General features: G+C 39.8%; 1 protein-coding gene across 2 annotated transcripts in view; it reads left to right on the top strand.

Annotated features, from left to right (window-relative positions):
* The window catches only part of TMEM192 (transmembrane protein 192), a 30,790-nt gene extending 12,285 nt beyond the window's left edge, over positions 1–18,505 (top strand). Inside the window, exons 3-6 of one of the 2 annotated variants that reach the window (XM_061383884.1) lie at positions 1,308–1,572; positions 8,021–8,155; positions 15,475–15,577; positions 15,894–18,505. In XM_061383884.1, coding sequence (XP_061239868.1) covers positions 1,308–1,572; positions 8,021–8,155; positions 15,475–15,577; positions 15,894–16,032 — 642 coding nt within the window. In that variant the 3' untranslated portion in view covers positions 16,033–18,505. The remainder of the gene's footprint in view (positions 1–1,307; positions 1,573–8,020; positions 8,156–15,474; positions 15,578–15,893) is intronic. The other variant, XM_061383885.1, reaches the window with a different exon arrangement.
* The last annotated feature ends 2,630 nt before the right edge of the window (positions 18,506–21,135 follow it).

Genomic DNA, 21,135 nt, shown 5'->3' with positions numbered 1-21,135 from the left:
TCTTGACAAATCACATATATTTTAAATAGATTTATTACATGATAAGATTTCCTGCTTGGTGATAGGTGCCTGCTTGGTGATGGATGCTAATGACAGCATTTAACATTTTCTTTAATTTGATTTTTTAAAATATTACAGAATAATACTTCCTTATTGTAACAAGTAAAACACAGTATACAAAGATATAATCTTCCTATTTCTCTGCTTCACCCTATCTCCCTGAGTTAGTAAATGTATCTCAGAGTTTGTTGTATTTCTTACGGTATCTTTTGTTAAGTTCATACAAATAAATACAAAAAGATTACCACATTGTAAAAGGTCTCCCATTTCCAAGAAAAAAAAAAGGGTACTACAGTATTTATTTCTAAACAACATTTCTCAAACTTGAACATACATCAGACCCCCTGACAGGCTTATTACACCACAGGCTGCTGGCTGCTCCCCAAGAGGTGTTGATTTGGGGCTTGAGAATTTGCATTTCTAACTGGTCTGGAGACCACACTTTCAACTACTACTTTATACCGTAGTGTTTTCAAATCTTAACATGTCATAGATATCCACCCAAACTAATAGCTGGAACTTCAATTAATTCTTTTATAGCTGAATAACATTCTATTATGTGAGTGGGTATACCTTAATTTATTCAAATATTCTGCTATGGATACACACATACACTTGGACAGTTTACATTTTCTTCTTTTCAAATACAGAGAAAACTGCAGTAAAATATCTTTTACTTCTGCTTTTACTTCTGAGTGACTACCGGGTCCTTAAGATAGGATTTCTCAGTCAAGATATTTCCAAATTATTTTCAACAACACTTCCCAGACCAGTCAGCATTTTGTAAGACTGTCTGTTTGCCCATATTTTGATACCAGTCTTTAAAATTTTGTCAATCTAATTGGACAATTATTTTAGTTCTCTTAAAACTGAAATTAGAAATAAACTTTAATGCATGATGTTTATTAGTTACTTTTGAGGTGCTGAATTAATTGTTTTTACTCTTTTTAATAAAAGAAGTGGACAGGAAACTGCATTTAACATTGAAGTGCTCATCTCTAGCAGATGGGATTTAGGGTGGTTTTTATTTTCTTATTTGCGATTTTGTCTGTTCCCCAAATTTTCTGCAAAAATTTCTCCAGGTTATCTGTTTAAAAAGTTTATAAAAATAGCAAAAATGCATTTTTAAATTCATAAAATATAGGACAGTGAAAGTCATAGGTATAAGAGTATGTGCTGGGCATGGACATTATTGTTTCTTAAATCCAAATATTGAATGTTAATCCTACTGTTTTCTTTTCGACCAGCTTGTGTTTGTTATTTTAGCATTTTTAACAGGTGTGCTTTGTTCTTACCCCAATCCAATGGAGGACAAGTGCCCAGGAAACTATACCAACCCATTGAAAGTTCAGACAGTCATAATCCTTGGAAAAGTTATTTTGTGGATTCTGTATTTCCTTCTTGAACGATATATTCAGTATCACCATTGCAAAGTAAGAAACCGAGGCTATAACAAGATCTACCGGTCAACAAGACATCTGAAAAGACTTCCACTGATGATACACTCCACTGGTAAGTTCAGTTGTCTCATTCAGCTCTTTGGCAGCTTGCTTGAGTGGCATAAATGACAGCAGAATAAAGTGTTAAATTTGATTTTATAATCAAATATATGCTGTTATTTCTGTGAGAGTGATGTGGCCACTAAAATTCATATCACCTTAATGTCTTGAAATTTTTCTTGTATTTCCCTTTGAAATCTGTATTTGTTATATAGAGGAGGAAAAATATTTCCTCTTCCCTTATAGGTTTTTAGCTGAGATTCCACCAAAAAAAGACAGGTTAACAGGAGACAAAAAAAAAAACAAACAAACAAACAGAAGTTTAATAACATTATACCTCCTGTATACAAGGGAGATGCTTCCCTGGTGTCTCAGTGGTAAACAACTTGTTTACCAATGCAGGAGATGCAATCAGTCTTTGGGTTGGGAAGATCCCCTGGAGAAGGAAATGGCAACCCATTCCAGTATGATTGCCTGGGTAATCCCATTTATAGAAGGGTCTGGTGGGCTATAGTCCATGGGATCACAAAAGAGTCAGACACAGTTAGCAACTAAACAACAATATACAAGAGAGAGACCCAAGAGAACTGAGTGACTCGAAAATGGCCTAAGCTACCCACTTCAATAACATCTACAGCTAAAGACCAAAGAAGATGGGAAAGATTGCAGGGGGCAGTATTCTGAGAGGTGGCCAGGAAAAGCGCAATAAGCAATGGTAAGGTTGTTAGGCAGATTTCCATTGATTTCTTGCCTTCCCCATGATTAGAGTTTCTAGAGAGTTAGAGTCATTGTGGTATTTGTTATTGTTCAGTCCCTCAGTCGTGTCCAACTCTTTGCAACCCCATGGACTGCAGCACACTAGGCTTCCCTGTCCTTCACTGTCTCCCAGAGCTTGCTCCAACTCATGTCCAATGAGTCAGTGATGCCATCCAACCGTCTCGTCCTCTGTCCTCCCCTTCTCTGCCTACTTACTATCTTTTCTAGCATCAAGGTCTTTTCTGATGAGTCAGCTCTTCATATCAGGTGTCCAAAGTATTGGAGCTTCAGTTTGAGCATCAGTCCTTCCAATGAATATTCAAGGTTGATTTACTTTAGGATTTACTGGTTGGATCTCCTTGCTGTCCAAAGGACTCTCAAGAGTCTTCTCAAACACCACAGTTCATAAGCATCAATTCTTCAGTGCTCAGCATTCTTTATGTTCCAACTCCCACATCCATATGTCACTACTGGAAGAACCATAGCTTTGACTATACAGACATTTGTTGGCAAAGTGATGTCTCTGCTTTTTAATATACTATCTAGGTTTGTCATAGCTTTACTTCCAAGGACCAAGCATCTTTTAATTTTATGGCTGCAGTCACCATCTGCGGCGATTTTGGAGCCCAAGAAAATAAAGTCTCTCACTGTTTCCATTTTTTTCCCCATCTATTTGCCATGAAGTGATGGAACCAGACACCATGATCTTAGTTTTTTAAATGTTGAGTTTTAAGCCAGCTTTTTTACTCTCCTCTTTCACTCTCATTGAGAGGCTCTTTAGTTCTTCTTTACTTTCTGCCATAAGAGTGGTATCATCTGCATATCTGAGGTTACTGATATTTCTCCCTGCAATCTTGATTCCAGCTTGTGCTTCATCCAGCCAGGCATTTCATATGATGTACTCTGCATAAAAGTTAAATAAGCAGGGTGACAATATACAGCCTTGTATACTCCTTTTCCAATTTGGAACCGATCTGTTGTTCCATGTGCAGTTCAACTGTTGCTTCTTGACCTGCATACAGGTTCCTCAGGAGGCAGGTAAGGTGGTCTGGTATCCTCATCTCTTTCAGAATTTTCCGCAGTTTGTTGTGATCCACACAGTCAAAGGCTTTAGAGTACAAAATGAAGCAGAAGTAGATGTTTTTCTGGAATTCTCTTGCTTTTCCTATGATCCAGCAGATGTTGTCAATTTGATCTCTGGTTCCACTGCCTTTTCTAAATCCAGCTTGTACATCTGGAAGTTTTGGTTCACATACTGTTGAAGCCTAGCTTGGAGAATTTTGAACATGACCTTGCTAGCATGTGAAATGAATGCAATTATGCAGTAGTTTGAGCATTCTTTGGCATTGCCCTTCTTCGGGATTAGAATGAAAACTGACCTTTTCAGTCCTGTGGCCACCGCTGAGTTTTCCAAAATTTGCTGGCATATTGAGTGCAGCACTTTAACAGCATCATCTTTTAGGATTTGAAATAGCTCAGCTGGAATTCCATCACCTTCAGTAGCTTTGTTTGTAGTGATGTTTTCTAAGCCCCACTTTACTTCACACTCCAGGATGTTTGTTTCCTGATGAGTGATCACACCAGCATGGTTGTCTGGGTTATTAAGATCTTTTTTGTTTAGTTCTTTTGTGTATTCTTCCCACCTCTTCTTAATATCTTCTGCTTCCTTTAGGTCCATACTGTTTCTGTCCTTTATTGTACCCATCTTTGCATGAAACGTTCCCTTGATATCTCTAATTTTCTTTAAGAGATCTCTAGTCTTTCCCATTCTATTATTTTCCTCTATTTCTTTCCTTTGTTCACTTAGGAAGGCTCTCGTATCTCATCCTGGTATAGAGAGGGATATAACCTTATAAATGGAGATTTCCCTTATAAATGTAAATATCTCTTGTAAAAGGTAACTCCTAGCTGGTTTTCAGAACTTCATCTTTGTCTACCATTTCTTAAAACTAATCAGCTTAAAACAACCTTTATGACAAAAAGGCATATTTTACTGTGGCACTGTCTGTCCACTTCATTGTGAGCAAGGTATGCCTGGGTGAAATGTGACTCCCCTCATTCCTCTTGCTACTAGCAGGCTTATTTATCTCAAGGAGATATAAAGCTGATGCTAGTTTATACTTGTAGGATAAGAGAGAGTTGTTTTATTTTACATGAAGCTTCTTCGTGCTTTTCTTACCCACTGCAGTACCCTTTCCTGGGAAAGCCCATGGACAGAGGCTCCATAGCATCACAAAGAGTCAGACACGACTTCATGACTAAACAACAGCATAGTGCTTTTCTTGCAGTAAGAGAGAGACTGTTTTATAATAAGATGTATTATTTAAAACAGAAATGTGGAAAACAGTTTATGAATGCAAGATCAGAAAGTCCATCGAGGACTTTGAACATATGCCTACCTGCTTTTCTTTATTGCTGCAGACATTTTAAAAGCTTAATGGAATTAATTTGAACTCTCATGTATTTTTGCCTAATTGTCAAGGTTTCTACCTTTTTTTAAAAAAAGCCCTCTGTTTCAGTTTGAGTCCAGAATAAATGTTTAAACATTTTGAAGCCAAATTAGAAATTAATCTTTTCACAGAAAAACAGCTCTATAGAATTTAATGTTTTTTTTTTTTTCTTATTCTGTAGTGCCTTTTCTTGAAAGTCAGACTGCGAGTTCATCTGCTCAGTAAGGGTCTCAGTAGGGGTGGAGGGTCCAGGGATTGCAGAGAAAGAAACATTGTAGTGGGATAACTAGTTCTGACACATCTCCAAGGGGGTGGCCTTTACTGCCCCCAGAGGAAGAGCTGTTTCTGCCTTCTACTGCTAATGTGTGGGCTTCCCTGATAGCTCAGTTGGTAAAGAATCTGCCTGCAATGCAGGATACCCTGGTTCAATTCCTGGGTTGGGAAGATCCCCTGGAGAAGAGATAGCCTACCCATTCTAGTATTCTTTGGCTTCCCTTGTGGCTCAGCTGGTAAAGATTCTGCCTGCAATGCAGGAGACCTGGGTTCGATCCCTGGGGGAGAAGGTCCCCTTGAGAAGGGAAAGGCTACCCACTCCAGTATTCTGCCCTGGAAATTCCATGGACTGTATAGTCTCTGGGGTCGCAAATAATTGGACAGGGACAGGGCTGAGTGACCTTCATTTTCACTTCATGGCTAATGTGCAGTGCTTGTTTTTGGCTAGAAGATGTCGCTTATACTCTGCGTCTCTGACAAAGCAAAAGTGGAATCCTGTCTGTATACTGACCTGTATACTGACTGTATGTTCAGTTTCTCCAAGTGCTGGTCTGGAAATAGTATTGAAATCACCAAGAGATTGTCTAATCTTTTTTTTTTTTTTTAAATTTATTTATTTATTTTAATTGGAGGCTAATTACTTTATAATATTGTGGTGGTTTTGGCCATACATTGACATGAATCAGCCATGGGTGCACATATGTCCCCCATCGTGAACCCCCCTGCCTCCTCCCTCCCCATCCCATCTCTCTTGGTCATCCCAGTGCATCAGCCCTGAGCAGCTGTCTCATGCATTAAACTTGGACTGGTGATTTATTTCATATATGATAATATTCATGTTTCGATACTATTTTCTCAAATCATCTCACCCTCGCCTTCTCCCACAGAGTCCAAAAGTCTGTTCTTTACATCTGTGTCTCTTTTGCTGTCTCGCATATAGGGTCATCGTTACCATCTTTCTAAATTCAATATATATGCATTAATATACTGTATTGGCATTTTTCTTTCTGACTTACTTCACTCTGTATAATAGGCTCCAGTTTCATCCACCTCATTAGAACTGATTGAAATACCTTCTTTTTAATAGCTGAGTAATATTCCATTGTGTATATGTACCACAACTTTCTTATCCATTCATCTGCCGATGGACATCTAGGTTGCTTCCATGTTCTAGTTATCTTTTGCCTTTCTTCTGACTTTGAAATTATTGCTACATGTGTGACCCTTAATCACAACCTATTTCTAAACAATCACAGAAGGCTTCACTTTTAAGTTGCTTATATAAGGACCCAGAAAATCTGAGAGATTGGGGTAGATGTTTACTTTGTTTCTATTTTCTTTAAATATATATTTTTTTCTAATTTGAATAAAAAGAACATAAATCTATGAGGATATAGAACTTCCAGTTAATATGAAGGGTGTAACCATTCTTTTTTTTTGCCTATGATAGTATTTCTGGGTATTGTTTAGCTTCATCTTGACACTTGTTTTTCTCTGCAGAGAGAAAAATAAATTGATTTTACTTTATTTTGTGGAGATGGGAGAAAGGGCTTTGGTTTCCTTCCAGTAAGCTGAAAGTATTTATCTGATTTATCTCTTCTCCTTCCTTAATCTTGAACTCTTTCAAATATTACTAGCTACATAGCAAGTTGCACATTTAGTTGTTTTTTTCATTGATTTGAAAACTTAACCCTTCACTGAAACATGGGTTTGGTGCTCTTGTGTCTACAGTGTTTGTTATCAGGAGAATGTCTTACTTCAGCAGTCTCTGCTGCTGCCTGCAAGTTCACCCCATGTCCTGCCACCTTGCTGACACAGGCTTCTCAGGATATCAAAAATCCTTTGGAAACTGTGTTCACTTTCCCTGCAAAGGTTTTCCCCTAGTTTTTTCCTCTTCCTAAAGCTGTAAAGTTAAATTTTCCTTGTATATAAAGCTAATTTATAAATTGAGCTCTTGGTCAACACACTAGGACACTGACATTTGTGAGTGTAAGGAAAGACCTTAGGGATTTGTGCTAGACTATTGCTTTGTGTAGAGGGACTTCTGATAGGTTATTTAAAATCATGGCTCAAAATCATTCCATTGTACCAAGAAATAGAAGGTAAGTCAAATAAGCATCTCCGCAGCCATGATCAGATTTAGATAAGTGTGTTAGTTTTAGGAAATTCTAAGATAAAACACTAGGAATGATTTCTGCCCCTAAACTTTTATTTGATGCATGTGCATGCTCAGTCACATCCAACTCTTTGTGACCCCATGGACTGAAGCCTTCCAGGCTCCTCTGTCCACAGAATCCTCCAGACAAGAATACTGGAGTGGGTTGCCAGTTCCTTTACCAGGGGATCTTCCCAACTTGAAGATCAAACCTACAACTCCTCCAGCTCCTGAATTGGCAGGCAGATTCTTTACCACTGAGCCACCTGGGAAGCCCAAACTTTTCTTTGACAGTCTTCAAAATAAAAGTATAGGATGAAGTTAAAATGATCTTCAAAAATAATTAATGGATATCTGAGCAGGGGGAAACAGCTCATATTTATTGAATACTTACAGGCTAGGCATCATTCTAAGTGTTTTTCACACACAAACTCATTTACTCCTCACAGCAGCTCTGTGAGGAAGGTACTGTCATCCCATATGTCACAGTAAGTAGAGGTGGTGGATCATCTGTCCGAGGTCAGCAGCGTGTCCTGGGTTTTTCTGGACCCTCGCCCTGCCCTTGACTGTGGTGCATGACCAGAACAGGCCACTGGGTCTTTGTAGAAACTTACTCCTTGAGTTTTAAGAAAGTCCAGATTCTTCTCTATTTGTGTTATGGGCATCATTTACTTTTGGCAGTGTTGTTATTTGTGTTTGATTTCCATCCTCTAACTTCCTTCTTGCTGAATAACTGGGGTTGCATGCCCTTGTGGTGCCCCTGCTGTGGTGGTGGCCGGGGCGCTTGGACCCCGGCTGTGCCCCCACCTGTGCACATCTCCCCACAGGCAGCACGGCACTCCTCCTCCTGCTCTGCCTGCAGCACTCCTTCCCTGAGCCCAGCACGTGGTACCTGGACCTCATTTTGGCCACCCTGGCCCTGGAGCTGATCTGTTCCCTGACATGCCTGCTTGTGTACACAGGTGAGCATGACAAGGAGCCTGTTAATACTGAGAAAGGTCTTTAACTGCAGGTCGCATCCCCACCTGAAGCTCAGCCCGTTTACCTTTCTGGCAGGAAAGCTTTTCTACGTGGCTGAGACCCTATTGAGTACCCATGTCTCTCATTGCTGACCACATCCAAACTCCTCTGATTTCAAACCACTAGGTACATACCAGTGAGTCATATTTCTAAATTTGTGTCATCAACAAATTCTTATTAAATAGAATGAAGGCTTTTCATTAAAAAAAATGATAAAAAAAAAATCCATAAATTCTGCGTCCTCAAAGGCAACTGAGGTGTAAGTCTGGCTTTAAATTAGAAAATAACAAAATGTAGGACTTGTCTGGTGGTCATGTTGGTTAAGACTCTGTAACTCCCACTGCAGAGGTATGGGTTCTATCCCTCATCCAGAAATTAAGATCCCACATGCTGGTGGGGTCAAAATCATAATAAAAAATGAAAGTAAATAAGTTAGTACATGAAAACTGCATTTAAACCAAACTTGTTTTTGATAAACCATTTAAAAACCTACTTCTTTCTAAATTTAGAATTGTCTGAGGATTGCTCTGTATAGCTGTCTCTCAAAAGTCTGAGTGGTAAAATTAAATAAGCTTCAAGTATGTTAACATGGAAAATAGGTGGAAGGATTCTTGAAGAGAAAAAAAATCCAAAGCTGGAAGAAATCAAGATTTCATGCCTGTTGCAATATTGACATGCACCAAAATCTGTAATACAGCTAATTTGGTAGTGTTGATCAACAGTTGTTTTGTGACAATAAAATACCCTATCTGTCCCATTTGAAAGAGATAATTTCTTCAGTTATGAAGGAAAAGTCACATCGACCAAAACTTGTGTTCCATTTTACTATTTTGTGCCTCTGATTGAGACTTCTAGGGCAAATATTGCTTTTGTTATGATACATTGAAGTGTATCACAAAATATTTAAGGTTAATCTCCTGATACATGCATTTTTCCTCCCTATATTAAAAAGATTTAAAAGATACCTAGTTTTGGTAATGTGGGTAGTAACTCTTAATGACGTGATTCTTTGATACACTAATTCTAACCTAAACTGGACTGACTGGTCTGTAGTAAAGTAGTTAATCTCTGGAAATACAGATGGACTTTTTCATTGAGCACTGGACTGCCTCTGTAGAAAAAAATTAGGAATGTGAAACTTACAAGCTTTGTGATTTGATTAGCTCACCATTTGTTTAAAAACAATCCAAGCTTCAAAAAATGCTACTCCGTTACCAGTCTTCTAGCAGCCCTGATGTTCTGGCTTCAGCTCAGGAGGAAAGGAGTGTAAGGGCAGCAGGCCCATGTCCCATGTCCTGCAGTTTAGTGAGAGCTCTCCTGGGCTTATTGTAGCAGAAAGAAAGAGTGGAAGATTTCTTGTTCTATGTAGATTGCACTCATGGTGTCGCCTGGCCTGTGATCTGTAAAATGCTGACTGCATGCAGCTTATTTTAAAAACCACAAACAGCAGAAACTATCACAACATTGTAAATCAACTGTACTTCAATTTAAAAAGTGGAACATCTTCAGAAAAAAAAAACCCTGCAAAGATGAGTCTGATTGTTGGACATTTTTATATTGTCGAGCTAAGTGTTTTATTTCTGCCTCTTAACTTTTATTTTAATACCCTGTTAAGTGTTATTTCTGTTCCCAAATTCAAGAAACTTAAACTTGTTCCAAGTTTCTTCATTTATCTAGGAGTTATTATGTGGAAGACAACATTATAAGGAAATGCCATATGAACATAACTCCGATTCAGAAGCAAACCTCCTGGGACAGTCAGGTCTCATCCTTCATCTCCAGAGTGGCACTGGACATGGTGGTTTGCTCCCTCCTCGAGATGTATTCTTTACTTCCCCTGGGACCCTGGCTTCCTGGGATCCTGCCTGCCCCCTTGGTGGCCTCATCTTTATTGCTGAACACTCCCAGGCCTTCATGGTGGAGCCCAATGCTCAGTCCCTATCTGCTCTTGGATGAGGGTGCTGTGCTTGTGGCATTGGAAGCCAAGGGGCTATTCATATCTTTTTTTTTCATTGAGGTGTAGGTAATTCACAATGTGGTGTTAGTTTCAGGTGTACAGCAAAGTGATTCAGATATATATATTCTTTTTAAGATTCTCTTCCATTATAAGTTATTATAAGATATTGCATATAGTTCCTTATGCCATATAGTAAGTCTTCATTGTTTATCTATTTTATGTATGTAGTGTATATCTGTTAATTCCAAACTCCTAATTTATCCCTCCCTCTGCACCTCATTTCCCCTTCGGAAATCCTAGTTTGTTTTCTGTGTCTGTGAGTCTATTTCTGTTTTGTAAATAAGTTCATTTGCATCATATTTTAGTTTCCATATATAAGTGATATCATATATTTGTCTTTCTCTGACTTATTTCACTCAGTATGATAATCAGTAGATCCATCCATGTTGCCGCAAATGGCATTATTTCATTCTGTTTAATGACTGACTAGTATTCCACTGGAGAAGGAAATGGCAACCCACTCCAGTATTCTTGCCTGGAGAATCCCAGGGATGGAGGAGCCTGGTGGGCTGCCGTCTATGGGGTCGCACAGAGTTGGACACGACTGATGCGACTTAGCAGCAGCAGCAGCAGTATTCCATTGTATATATGTATCACATCTTTCTCCATTCCTCCATCAGTGAACATGTAGGTTGCTTCCATATCTTGTCTATTGTAAACAGTGCTACAATGAACATTGAGGTGGATGTACCCTTTCAAACCATGTTTTTCTTCCAGATATATGCTCAGGAATGGGATTGTTGGATCATATGGTAACTGTTTTTAGTTTTTTAATAAACTTCCATACTGTTTCCCATTGGAGAAGGCAATGGCACCCCACTCCAGTACTCTTGTCTGGAAAATCCCATGGACGGAGGAGCCTGGTGGGCTGCAGTTCATGGGGTCGCTAGAAGTCAGACACGACTGAGCGACTTCACTTTCACTTTTCACTTTCATGCGTTGGAGAAGGAAATGGCAACCCACTACGGTGTTTGTGCCTGGAGAATCCCAGGGACGGGGGAGCCAGGTGGGCTGCTGTCTCTGGGGTCGCACAGGGTCAGACAAGACTGAAGCGATTTAGCAGCAGCAGCAGCAGCATACTGTTTCCCATAGTGGCTGCACCAATTTACATTCCCACCAACAGTGTGGGAGGGTTCCCTTTTCTCCACACCCTCTCCAGCATTTATTATTTGTAGACTTTTTGATGATGGCTGTTCTGACTGGTGTGAGGCAATACTTCATTATAGTTTTGATTTTCATTTCTCTAATTAGTGATGCTAAGTATCTTTTCATGTCTTGATCATTTTGATGTCTTCTTGGAGACATGTCTATCTAGGAGTTTTGCCCATTTTTGTTTGGGGTTTTATATATATATATATATATATATATATATATATATATAGAACTGTATGAACTATTTTTATATTTTGGAAATTAATCCCTGTTGGTGTCATGGTTTGGTTTGGAAATATTTTCCCCCATTCTTTAGGTTTTCTTTTTGTTTTATTTATCATTTCCTTTGCTGTGCAAAAGCTTTTAAGTTTAATTATGTTCCATTTGTTTATTTTTGCTTTACTGTAAGAGATAGATCCAAAAAAAATCTCTGCGATTTATGTCAGGGTATATTACCTATGTTTTCCTCTAGGAGTTTTATAGTCTCCAGCCTTACATTTAGATCTTTAATCCATTTAAGTTTATTTTTGCATATGGTGTTAGAGAGTGTTCTAATTTTATTTTTTACATGTAGCTGTCCAGTTTTCCCAGCCCCTCTTATTGAAGTTCAAACTTTTTTTTCTCCATTGTATTCGCTTGCCTCCTTTGTCATAGATTAATTGACCATAAGTGTGTAGGTTTATTTCTGGGCTCTCCATCCTGCTGCATTGATCTATGTGTCTGTTTTTGTGTGAGAGGCTTCTCATTTCTTAATTCTCTTGACCGTCTCCTGAAAGTCAAGGGCTTCTTGTTACATTCCCTCACTTCATTCTTTTGGCATCTCACTTCCTTCTGGTCCTTTCTGGTGAACCCTCTGCATATCTCCTAACCTTCCCACATTTCTCTTTAACTTCATTGCTTAAACTTCTTTTGCCTTGTTCTCAGCTGAGAGTCACATGAAAATCATCTGTGGGTCCTGGTGGTTCCATGACAGATTGAACATATGACTCAGTACATGCACTTCTGGGTATCTGCCTACTTCTACACTTTGTGTTCCAAGTGGCATTATTTATAGTATGGATTGGGAAGATCCTTTGGAGAAGGGAATGACAACCTACTCCAGTATTCTTGCCTGGAGTATTTGATGGACAGAAGAACCTGGCAGGCTACAGCCCCTGGGGTCGCAAAGAGTCAGATACCACTGAGCAACTAACACACACACACACACACACACACACACACAGAATAGAAACAACCCAAAAGCATAAAGTGATGACTAGACCAACAAAAGATAGTCTGTCTATACAGAGGATAGTGTTCAGGCTCAAAAAAAAGGAGTACATGGAATGAAGCACTGACATGTACAGTGTGAATGAACCTTGAAAGCATTATGCCCACAGGAAAAAACAGCCATAAATGTTATATGATTCTATAATACTTGAAATGACCAGAACAGGCACATCTATAGAGAAAGAGAATGTGTAAGTGTTGTCTAGTCCTAGAGGCTGGGCTACATGAAGAATGACTGCTCAAGGAACCCAAGCTTCTTTTTGGGGTGGTAAGATGTTCTAAAATTGATTGTGGAGATAGTTGCACAACTCTTTGAATGTATTGAAACATTGAATTGTACACATTAAAGGAATTACATGTGAACTGCATCATATGTAAATTATATCTCAAGGGTTATTACAGGAAAGGAAAGAATCCTGTGGAGTTTTTAAAAATTGTGCCAGCAAAGACAGAAATATAGATCAATGGAATAAAATAGAAAGCCCAGAGATAAATCCACACACATATGGACACCTTATCTTTGACAAAGGAGGCAAGAATATACAATGGATTAAAGACAATCTCTTTAACAAATGCTGCTGGGAAATCTGGTCAACCACTTGTAAAAGAATGAAACTAGAACACTTTCTAACACCATACACAAAAATAAACTCAAAATGGATTAAAGATCTAAACGTAAGACCAGAAACTATAAAACTCCTAGAGGAGAACGTAGGCAAAACACTCTCTGACATACATCACAACAGGATCCTGTATGACCCACCTCCCAGAATATTGGAAATAAAATCAAAAATAAACAAATGGGACCTAATTAACCTTAAAAGCTTCTGCACATCAAAGGAAACTATTAGCAAGGTGAAAAGACAGCCTTCAGAATGGGAGAAAATAATAGCAAATGAAGCAACTGACAAACAACTAATCTCAAAAATATACAAGCAACTCCTACAGCTCAACTCCAGAAAAATAAACGACCCAATCAAAAAATGGGCCAAAGAACTAAATAGACATTTCTCCAAAGAAGACATACAGATGGCTAACAAACACATGAAAAGATGCTCAACATCACTCATTATCAGAGAAATGCAAATCAAAACCACTATGAGGTACCATTTCACACCAGTCAGAATGGCTGTGATCCAAAAGTCTACAAATAATAAATGCTGGAGAGGGTGTGGAGATAAGGGAACCCTCTCACACTGTTGGTGGGAATGCAAACTAGTACAGCCACTATGGAGAACAGTGTGGAGATTCCTTAAAAAACTGGAAATAGAACTGCCTTATGATCCAGCAATTCCACTGCTGGGCATACACACTGAGGAAACCAGAAGGGAAAGAGACACGTGTACCCCAATGTTCATCACAGCACTGTTTATAATAGCCAGGACATGGAAGCAACCTAGATGTCCATCAGCAGATAAACGGATAAGCAAGCTGTGGTACATATACACAATGGAGTATTACTCAGCCATTAAAAAGAATACATTTGAATCAGTTCTAATGAGGTGGATGAAACTGGAGCCTATTATACAGAGTGAAGTAAGCCAGAAGGGAAAACATAAATACAGTATACTAATGCATATATATGGAATTTAGAAAGATGGTAACAATAACCCGGTGTACGAGACAGCAAAAGAGACACTGATGTATAGAAGAGTCTTATGGACTCTGTGGGAGAGGGAGAGGGTGGGAAGATTTGGGAGAATGACATTGAAACATGTGAAATATCATGTAAGAAACGAGTTGCCAGTCCAGGTTCGATGCACGATACTGGATGCTTGGGCCTAGTGCACTGGGACGACCCAGAGGGATGGTATGGGGAGGGAGGAGGGAGGAGGGTTCAGGATGGGGAACACATGTATACCTGTGGCGGATTCATTTTGATATTTGGCAAAACTAATACAATTATGTAAAGTTTAAAAATAAAATAAAATTAAAAAATAAATAAATAAAAATTGTGCCAGGGCCTAACTCACTTCCTCTCCCACATGCTGAATACTCCACCCATTTTGAGCTGCAGAAATAATTCTCAAGGGCAGTCACTGCCTATCACAGAGACCTGCCTCAGCCTCTGTCTCCTTGTACCATCTCTGGTGGGAGTACTCATTCCAGCCATGTCCCAGGGTTGTTATACAGTTGGAGTAGGTGCCTGGACAGTGGCTGTTATCCAGACATGCAGGTGTGTAGGCAGATCTGAGGTTGGAGCAGCAGCCTTGTCTTTGCACCGGACTTCTGCCAGTGGCATTAGTCTTCTGGGGCTTCCAGAACTGGATGACTAAGACACACAAACTTAGTTATTCAGTTCTGGAGACTGGACATCTGAGATTAGTGGGGGCAAGGATGACTTTCCTGAGGCCTCTCCCTTGGGATGTAGGTGGCTGCCCTCCCACTGTGTTCTCATGTGGCCTTGGCTCTGTGTAAGTGCATCCCTGGTGTCTCTTCATGTATCAGATCAACAATGCCATTTGTTTTTACCTTGATTACTTCACCAAAGGTACTGTCTCCAAGGACAGTCATGTTGGGATTAGGACTTCAAGTTCATCAGTGGCCTCCAAGTCATCAAACTTTGGCTCCTCTATATAGGTGTCTTCACTTCCTGGCAGTGACCACTGATGGCTGTTTCCTGATTCTACTCCTGCCTGTCTGCATCAGCATTTCCATTCCCTTTTAGTCAATTTTTCCTATTTTTGTTTATTCACTTTATGAAGTACTTTTTTTTTTTACATTTTATTTGAAAAGAATAGGCAATTCCTAATGTAATTTGAATAAATGGAATTAGAAAATTTTTTGTGATTGGATAACCTGACAATGACTTTCTTATTTTAGTGAAAATTCAAAAATTTAATAAAGCCAAGCCACAGCCTGATGTACTTGAAGAAGAAAAAATCTATGCTTACTCCAACAATATTACCTCGGAGACTGGATTCAGGTATGTGCAGAGTGAAGGAGTAGAGAAAGAGAATTAAGTTTTTTCATCTAAAAATCTAGAGACCATTCTGATGCTTGGAATTTAGGACTCTGCATGTGTTAGAATATGTTTACAACTGTGTTTGATTTGTTTCTTTCCTCTCAGCTGTGGTGAAACTACATCTAAAGAAAGAATCTCATTTGAGGATATTGCTTTGGCTTATGATGTCTAAGAAAAATAACAAATGTAATATGTTTTACTGAAAAGTAGTAGGGCTCCGTTAGCAAAGAGACTGTTGGTGAACATGTGTAACCATGGCCACCTTGGTTCTATGCAGGCCTCTCTCGAGCCTGGAGGAACTTGTGGAGAAGCAGGGAGACATCATAGTGTACTTGAAGCGGCACAACGCACTCCTCAGTCAGCGGCTGCTGGCCTTCTCGTCCTCTGACCTCGGCTCACAGCCAAGTGGGATTTGACAGCAATTCCAGAGGAACCAGAGTCACTTAAGACTGATCAACTCCCTGACAAGGTGTCACAGGAGATTGCAGCTTTGCCAAGTAACATTCTACAGTTTCTGTTGGAAACCTGAATCTGATTCTCACCTGTGTGACTGTTTAATAAGTAGGACTCATGGATCATTTGAAAGGCAGTTTGAAGAGCCTTGATAACTCATGGAAAATATATCTTTTGCACATTTTGAAATTATTTAACCACTTGGTTTATCCTAGGTCAAAGTGTAGTTTAAACATCTCCTTGGCCAACACTTCTTCCATACTCTTTGAAACCTGGTGATAATTTGTCTTTTTGTAAAGAAAGTCTGACATGACAACCTACTTAAAATGGGGTTTTGATCAAATGAGTTTTTCCCACTTTTATACAGGTGAGAGAAGTCATCATTTCTTATGGTTACTGGTTTTTTCCATGGAGCCTATGTATTTTATATGCTTCTGTGGTATTGGATATCCTTGGCCCTTATAGTTTTTATAAAGAATTTTCCACTAGGTTATTTACCTTCCAAACCTTACAGTTTTCCTTCCTCCAGAAGTAAGATTGGAAGTTTACTTGGACCGGTGTTAGGCCAAGCACTGCTGCGTGTGGCAGCAGCAGGGCCTGCGATTGGCAGCAGCTGAAATGGAGAAGACTTTAGGCTTTCTCTTTCTTTACTTTGACCCTTCTTCGAGAGATTGCTGTTTCAATATTGACCAATTGTCATTGAATCAATAAGTTCACTGATTTAAAAGGAGTCTTCTGTGGCTTTAAGTTTGTCTGAAAGAAAAAAAGAACTTTTTTTTAGTCTTGGATTATACTTAAAAATTATGATGGGAAAAAATGTATCAACTGTTTATAAACAGATATTAAACATATCTAATTCTTCAGATAAAATGAAGCATTTTTATGTGTAAATGGCATTTTTTTTGCTCCATTTTTCCTACTTTGCCTTTTTCATTTGTCAGTTTGCTTTTGGCACCTTTCCATGCTGCCTCAGCAAACCTCTTGGTTGAATGGTTAACATGAGAGAGGAGATATTTGTCATTAGTATGCTGCTAAAAATCTTTTTTGTATTTAGCTGAATAATGAATATTTGATTTAAAAATCTTTGAGCTAATACATAACTGTTTGACAAGGAATGTCTTCGGTGGATCATACCATACTTATGAAACGGCAAATGTCTGTTTCCTTCAGATACAGCGCTTTCAGAGCACTCTCAGGATTTTCTGCTGAGGACAGGTGATTGATTGCTTGTCACCTGCAGTCAACCCCATTGAGTCCCCCAAAATGACAGCATTCACAAACTAAAGCCAAAATTGTATTTTTAAAGTTAAAATTGTATCCAAGTTTCCTGATTTTCTCTTCTTCCCTTTTTCTCTTTTTCCCTTCCTTTTAGTATGTCTCAAAGCCATTGCGTTCTGTGGAAATTTGTCTCTGTGCCCTGGAGAGCTTTTGCCTTTAGCTGTTTTCCTTAAGGAAAGTACTGGTGGTAGGTGATTAATGCTCATTTATTTTTAAAATTCAATTTGTATCTGTCATCAGTTTCTAAGGTTATGAGATGAACTTTGGTTTACAGAGAAAAGTATAGTTTAAAAGTTAGAACTCAAGTTCTGATGGGATATCTGTATAATCACCAACATGCTTTTCTAAACAGAATGCTGAACATTTCAAACAATAAAAGAAATTTTTAAAAGAATGAACAAAACAGTTTAAATATTAATCATTCTATGCACCAGGGACACTGTGCTAGCACCATGGATACAAAAATTAGTGAGACAGTCCTAGTTTAAAACTTACACTCTAAGAAGAGGACTAGGATTTCCAGGTTCTGTGCTATGTGAGATGATGGCAGAAACCCCAAGATACCATAGGGGCTCCAAGTCAGAGGGTTCTCTGGCAGGGAGTGGGGAGGACAAAGCTTTAGGAATTCCAGGGAAATTCATGAGCAAACAAGAAGTACGACAGCTACTGATGACCATACGTGCTGTGTATAACTTGAGCCCAAAGTGTGAGGCAGGACTGGGAGGAGGAATAACCGAGATTCTGGCGATCCTGACCCTGTAGGCCAAGGGGCCTGCACTGGAATGGGTCCCACTGAAGAGTTCTAAGCAAGGAAGTGGCACTTGGTTTTAGTTTCAGGAGGATCAGACTGTCAGGGTGGAATGGGAAAATGGGTGGCAGAGTACATGGTGCTGAATGAACAAAGGCAGGTGGAGTAACATTTTATCATGTTTATATCTGTGAGTATTCCTATATTGTTAATTTGAAAATTGTATTTCAGATGACAGTAGCATCATGACTTACTGCATTTCTTTGAATATTAATGAGGCTGACTTTTTTTTTTTTTTCATTCTTTGTCCTTTTACAAATCTTTTGTGATGTACATGTATAAGTCTTTTGCTTATTATTCTCCTAGGATATTCTTTTTCATAACAAACACGATCTTCCTTTCTATATCAGGATAGTCTTCAGTTTATATTTGTTGGGAATATTTTCTACTTTGTTTGGGGTACTTTTGCCATGTACTCTTCAACTACAGGCTGGATTCTGTCCCTGCAGCCTTGGTGGGACTGACACAAATAGACCCCTAAAGTATATTGGGTGAAAGCTAGGAGTATCTTGAGGGAATTTTAATATACTCAGACTTGGGAATTCCCTGGAGGTCCAATGATTAGGGCTCTGTGCTTTCACTACTGAGGGCCCAGGTTTAATCCCTGATCAGGGAATGAAGATCCCACAAGCTGCACAGCAAGGCCAAATATATATGTATACACACACACACAGGCTTCTGCTGGAGGCCTTTGTCTTCATCCAGAGAGTCAAACAGAGGTCTTATATGAATTGAGTTAATTCTTTTTCCTTTATTCTCTAAGACAGGGTTCTCCATCCTTGGTGCTATGGACATTTTAAGTTGTATAATCTTTGTTTCAGGGACTGTTTTGTGCACATAGGATGTTTAGCAGTATGACTACTGGGATGCCTGTAGCAACCTCTAGTTGTGACAACCAAAAATGTCTCCATGTAACAGCAGGATGAGCACAGCCCTTAGCAGGCAGCCATTGCTGTGCCTTATTATTCCATACCCTGTTACAAGGCAACAGATCTTGCTCAGCTGTTGGTTGCTACCTCAGTAGGCCCTGCCCACAAACAAGCATCAATGAGGGGCTGTTAGTTGCCCTGCCCAGCTACTGGTCAGCACCACAGTGGGCCCTGTCCACAAGGAACTGTCAATAAGGGACCTTAGGGAAGTTATTCAGCCAGGGTCAGTGGTGTGGTGGTCATAAGGTGGAGAGTGAGGTAAGAGGCAGATTCAGGCCTTTTCCTGGAGGCCCTCCAGCTTACTCAGCCTTGGGCCAATGGGTGAGCTGGCGGGCCCAGGGACCAGGCTGGACACTCTGTCCTGCAGGGCTCCAGAGCCCTCACTCAGCCCCTCCACGCTGAGGCCCAGGCCTTGAGGCAGCAGTGAACCCGTCTGTGACCTAATAGCAGTGTCTGTTTGTCTGGGTCACAGTCTGTGAGACCTGGTCTCACCTACTTGGGCAGCCTGAGGAGACTGAGGGCCAGTTGGGTTGGATGCCCGGCTCCCTCAGGGGTGACAGGTGGGCAGAGTGTGGGGAACCTGGCCCTGAGGAGCTGTAGCTGAGCTTTGCCTCCTCTTAGCCAGGACTGGGACCTGGAGGGTGAAAGTTGTACCTTGGGACTTTGCCCTTTCTTGTCAGGACAGAATAACATTGTTCTGTTAATAATAAACGAATAACATTCATTTGGTAGAGATAAACAGGAAAATCGTTACCGAACCATGACCTGACCACAAAGATTCTGACACCAAGAAGTTTGCAACAACTCACCACAACATTCCCTCACCTTTTGCTTTTAAAGGGGCTTTCTAAAAGCTTTCAGTAATTTTGGGATTCTTAGGACATGAGCCACCAATTTCCCTGTATGAATGTGTGATAAACCTTTCTCTGTTCCAAACTCTAATGTTTTAGTATTGATGGGTCTTACTGTGTATTGGGCACACGGACTTGTGATTCTGTAATGTCTGTACACAGGCATTTCATTTCATACTTACATTCTGTGGGAGCTAATGCGCACCAGGATGTGTTGTAGGTGTTCGCAACAGGGGTCAGTCAGACAGAGATGGTTTCTGTTGTCATGGAACCTACATTCTGGGGTGGGGTTGGGAGGAGTAAGATAGAGGGAGGGTAAAAGTGAATGCATAGACAAACAAGCCAGTATCTGGTTTGAGGAATACAATTCTTTTTCTGTAAATCAGGCCTCATGGAGATTTTAATGTTAGTATGACTTATGGAAAGAATTTAGCTTCAGTATCCTATAAACATTCAGAAAACTGAATGGCAGAGAAAATGAACTTTATGTCTGCTTCATACTTTTTACAGAAGACACCAGTATTTAGTGGTCTTACAGCCTGATCTGAAATGCTCTTGTGAGCCTTGAATACAAAACTCCCATCTGGCAGCCTCTTGAATTCTTGAGGAAACAAACCTCAAATATACGACAACCACAAATCACAAAAATCTCAAGACATTTCCTAGGTTTCCTAAAGAAGACTATAGTAAACATGTCTCTAAATTGTCCCCTCCCATTCTTTCTGTTCTGACCCAGCTTTTTTACCCAGCTACTCTACTGGAACTTCTTATCAAGACAAAAGGTAGGATATCTCTTACCTGGGACTGAGTATACCTCCTCGGCCTGCCTGCCGTGGTCCTCTCAGTTTCCCACTCTCTCCTCACTTGATTTTCTTTACTCTGGCTTCCAGGACACTGCAACCTCCTAATTTTCCTTTTCACTGGTCTCCTGTCCTATCTCCTTTGCAGGCTACTTTTCTTGATGTTAGTGTCTCCTGGTCCTCTTTCGTCTCCATCAGTTCTTGTTCTTGCTGACTTCATGGCTATAGCAAAGTGTACAAGCTGGCCACTTCCAGATGTGTCCTCCCTGACCTCCAGATGCATATACCCAGCTGTTCCTCTAGATCCTGACTGCAATGCCTGAAAGGCATTTTGCAAAACTAAGCCTTCCAACACAGCCTTCTTTATCTCCACCAGGGTAGCTCCTCTTCCTCTCACATG

The sequence above is a fragment of the Bos javanicus genome, chromosome 17 (genome assembly GCF_032452875.1).
Source record: "Bos javanicus breed banteng chromosome 17, ARS-OSU_banteng_1.0, whole genome shotgun sequence".
Taxonomy (NCBI): Eukaryota; Metazoa; Chordata; class Mammalia; order Artiodactyla; family Bovidae; genus Bos; species Bos javanicus.
Note: the sequence above shows the minus strand (reverse complement) of the source record. Positions and strands in the feature narration are given on the sequence as shown.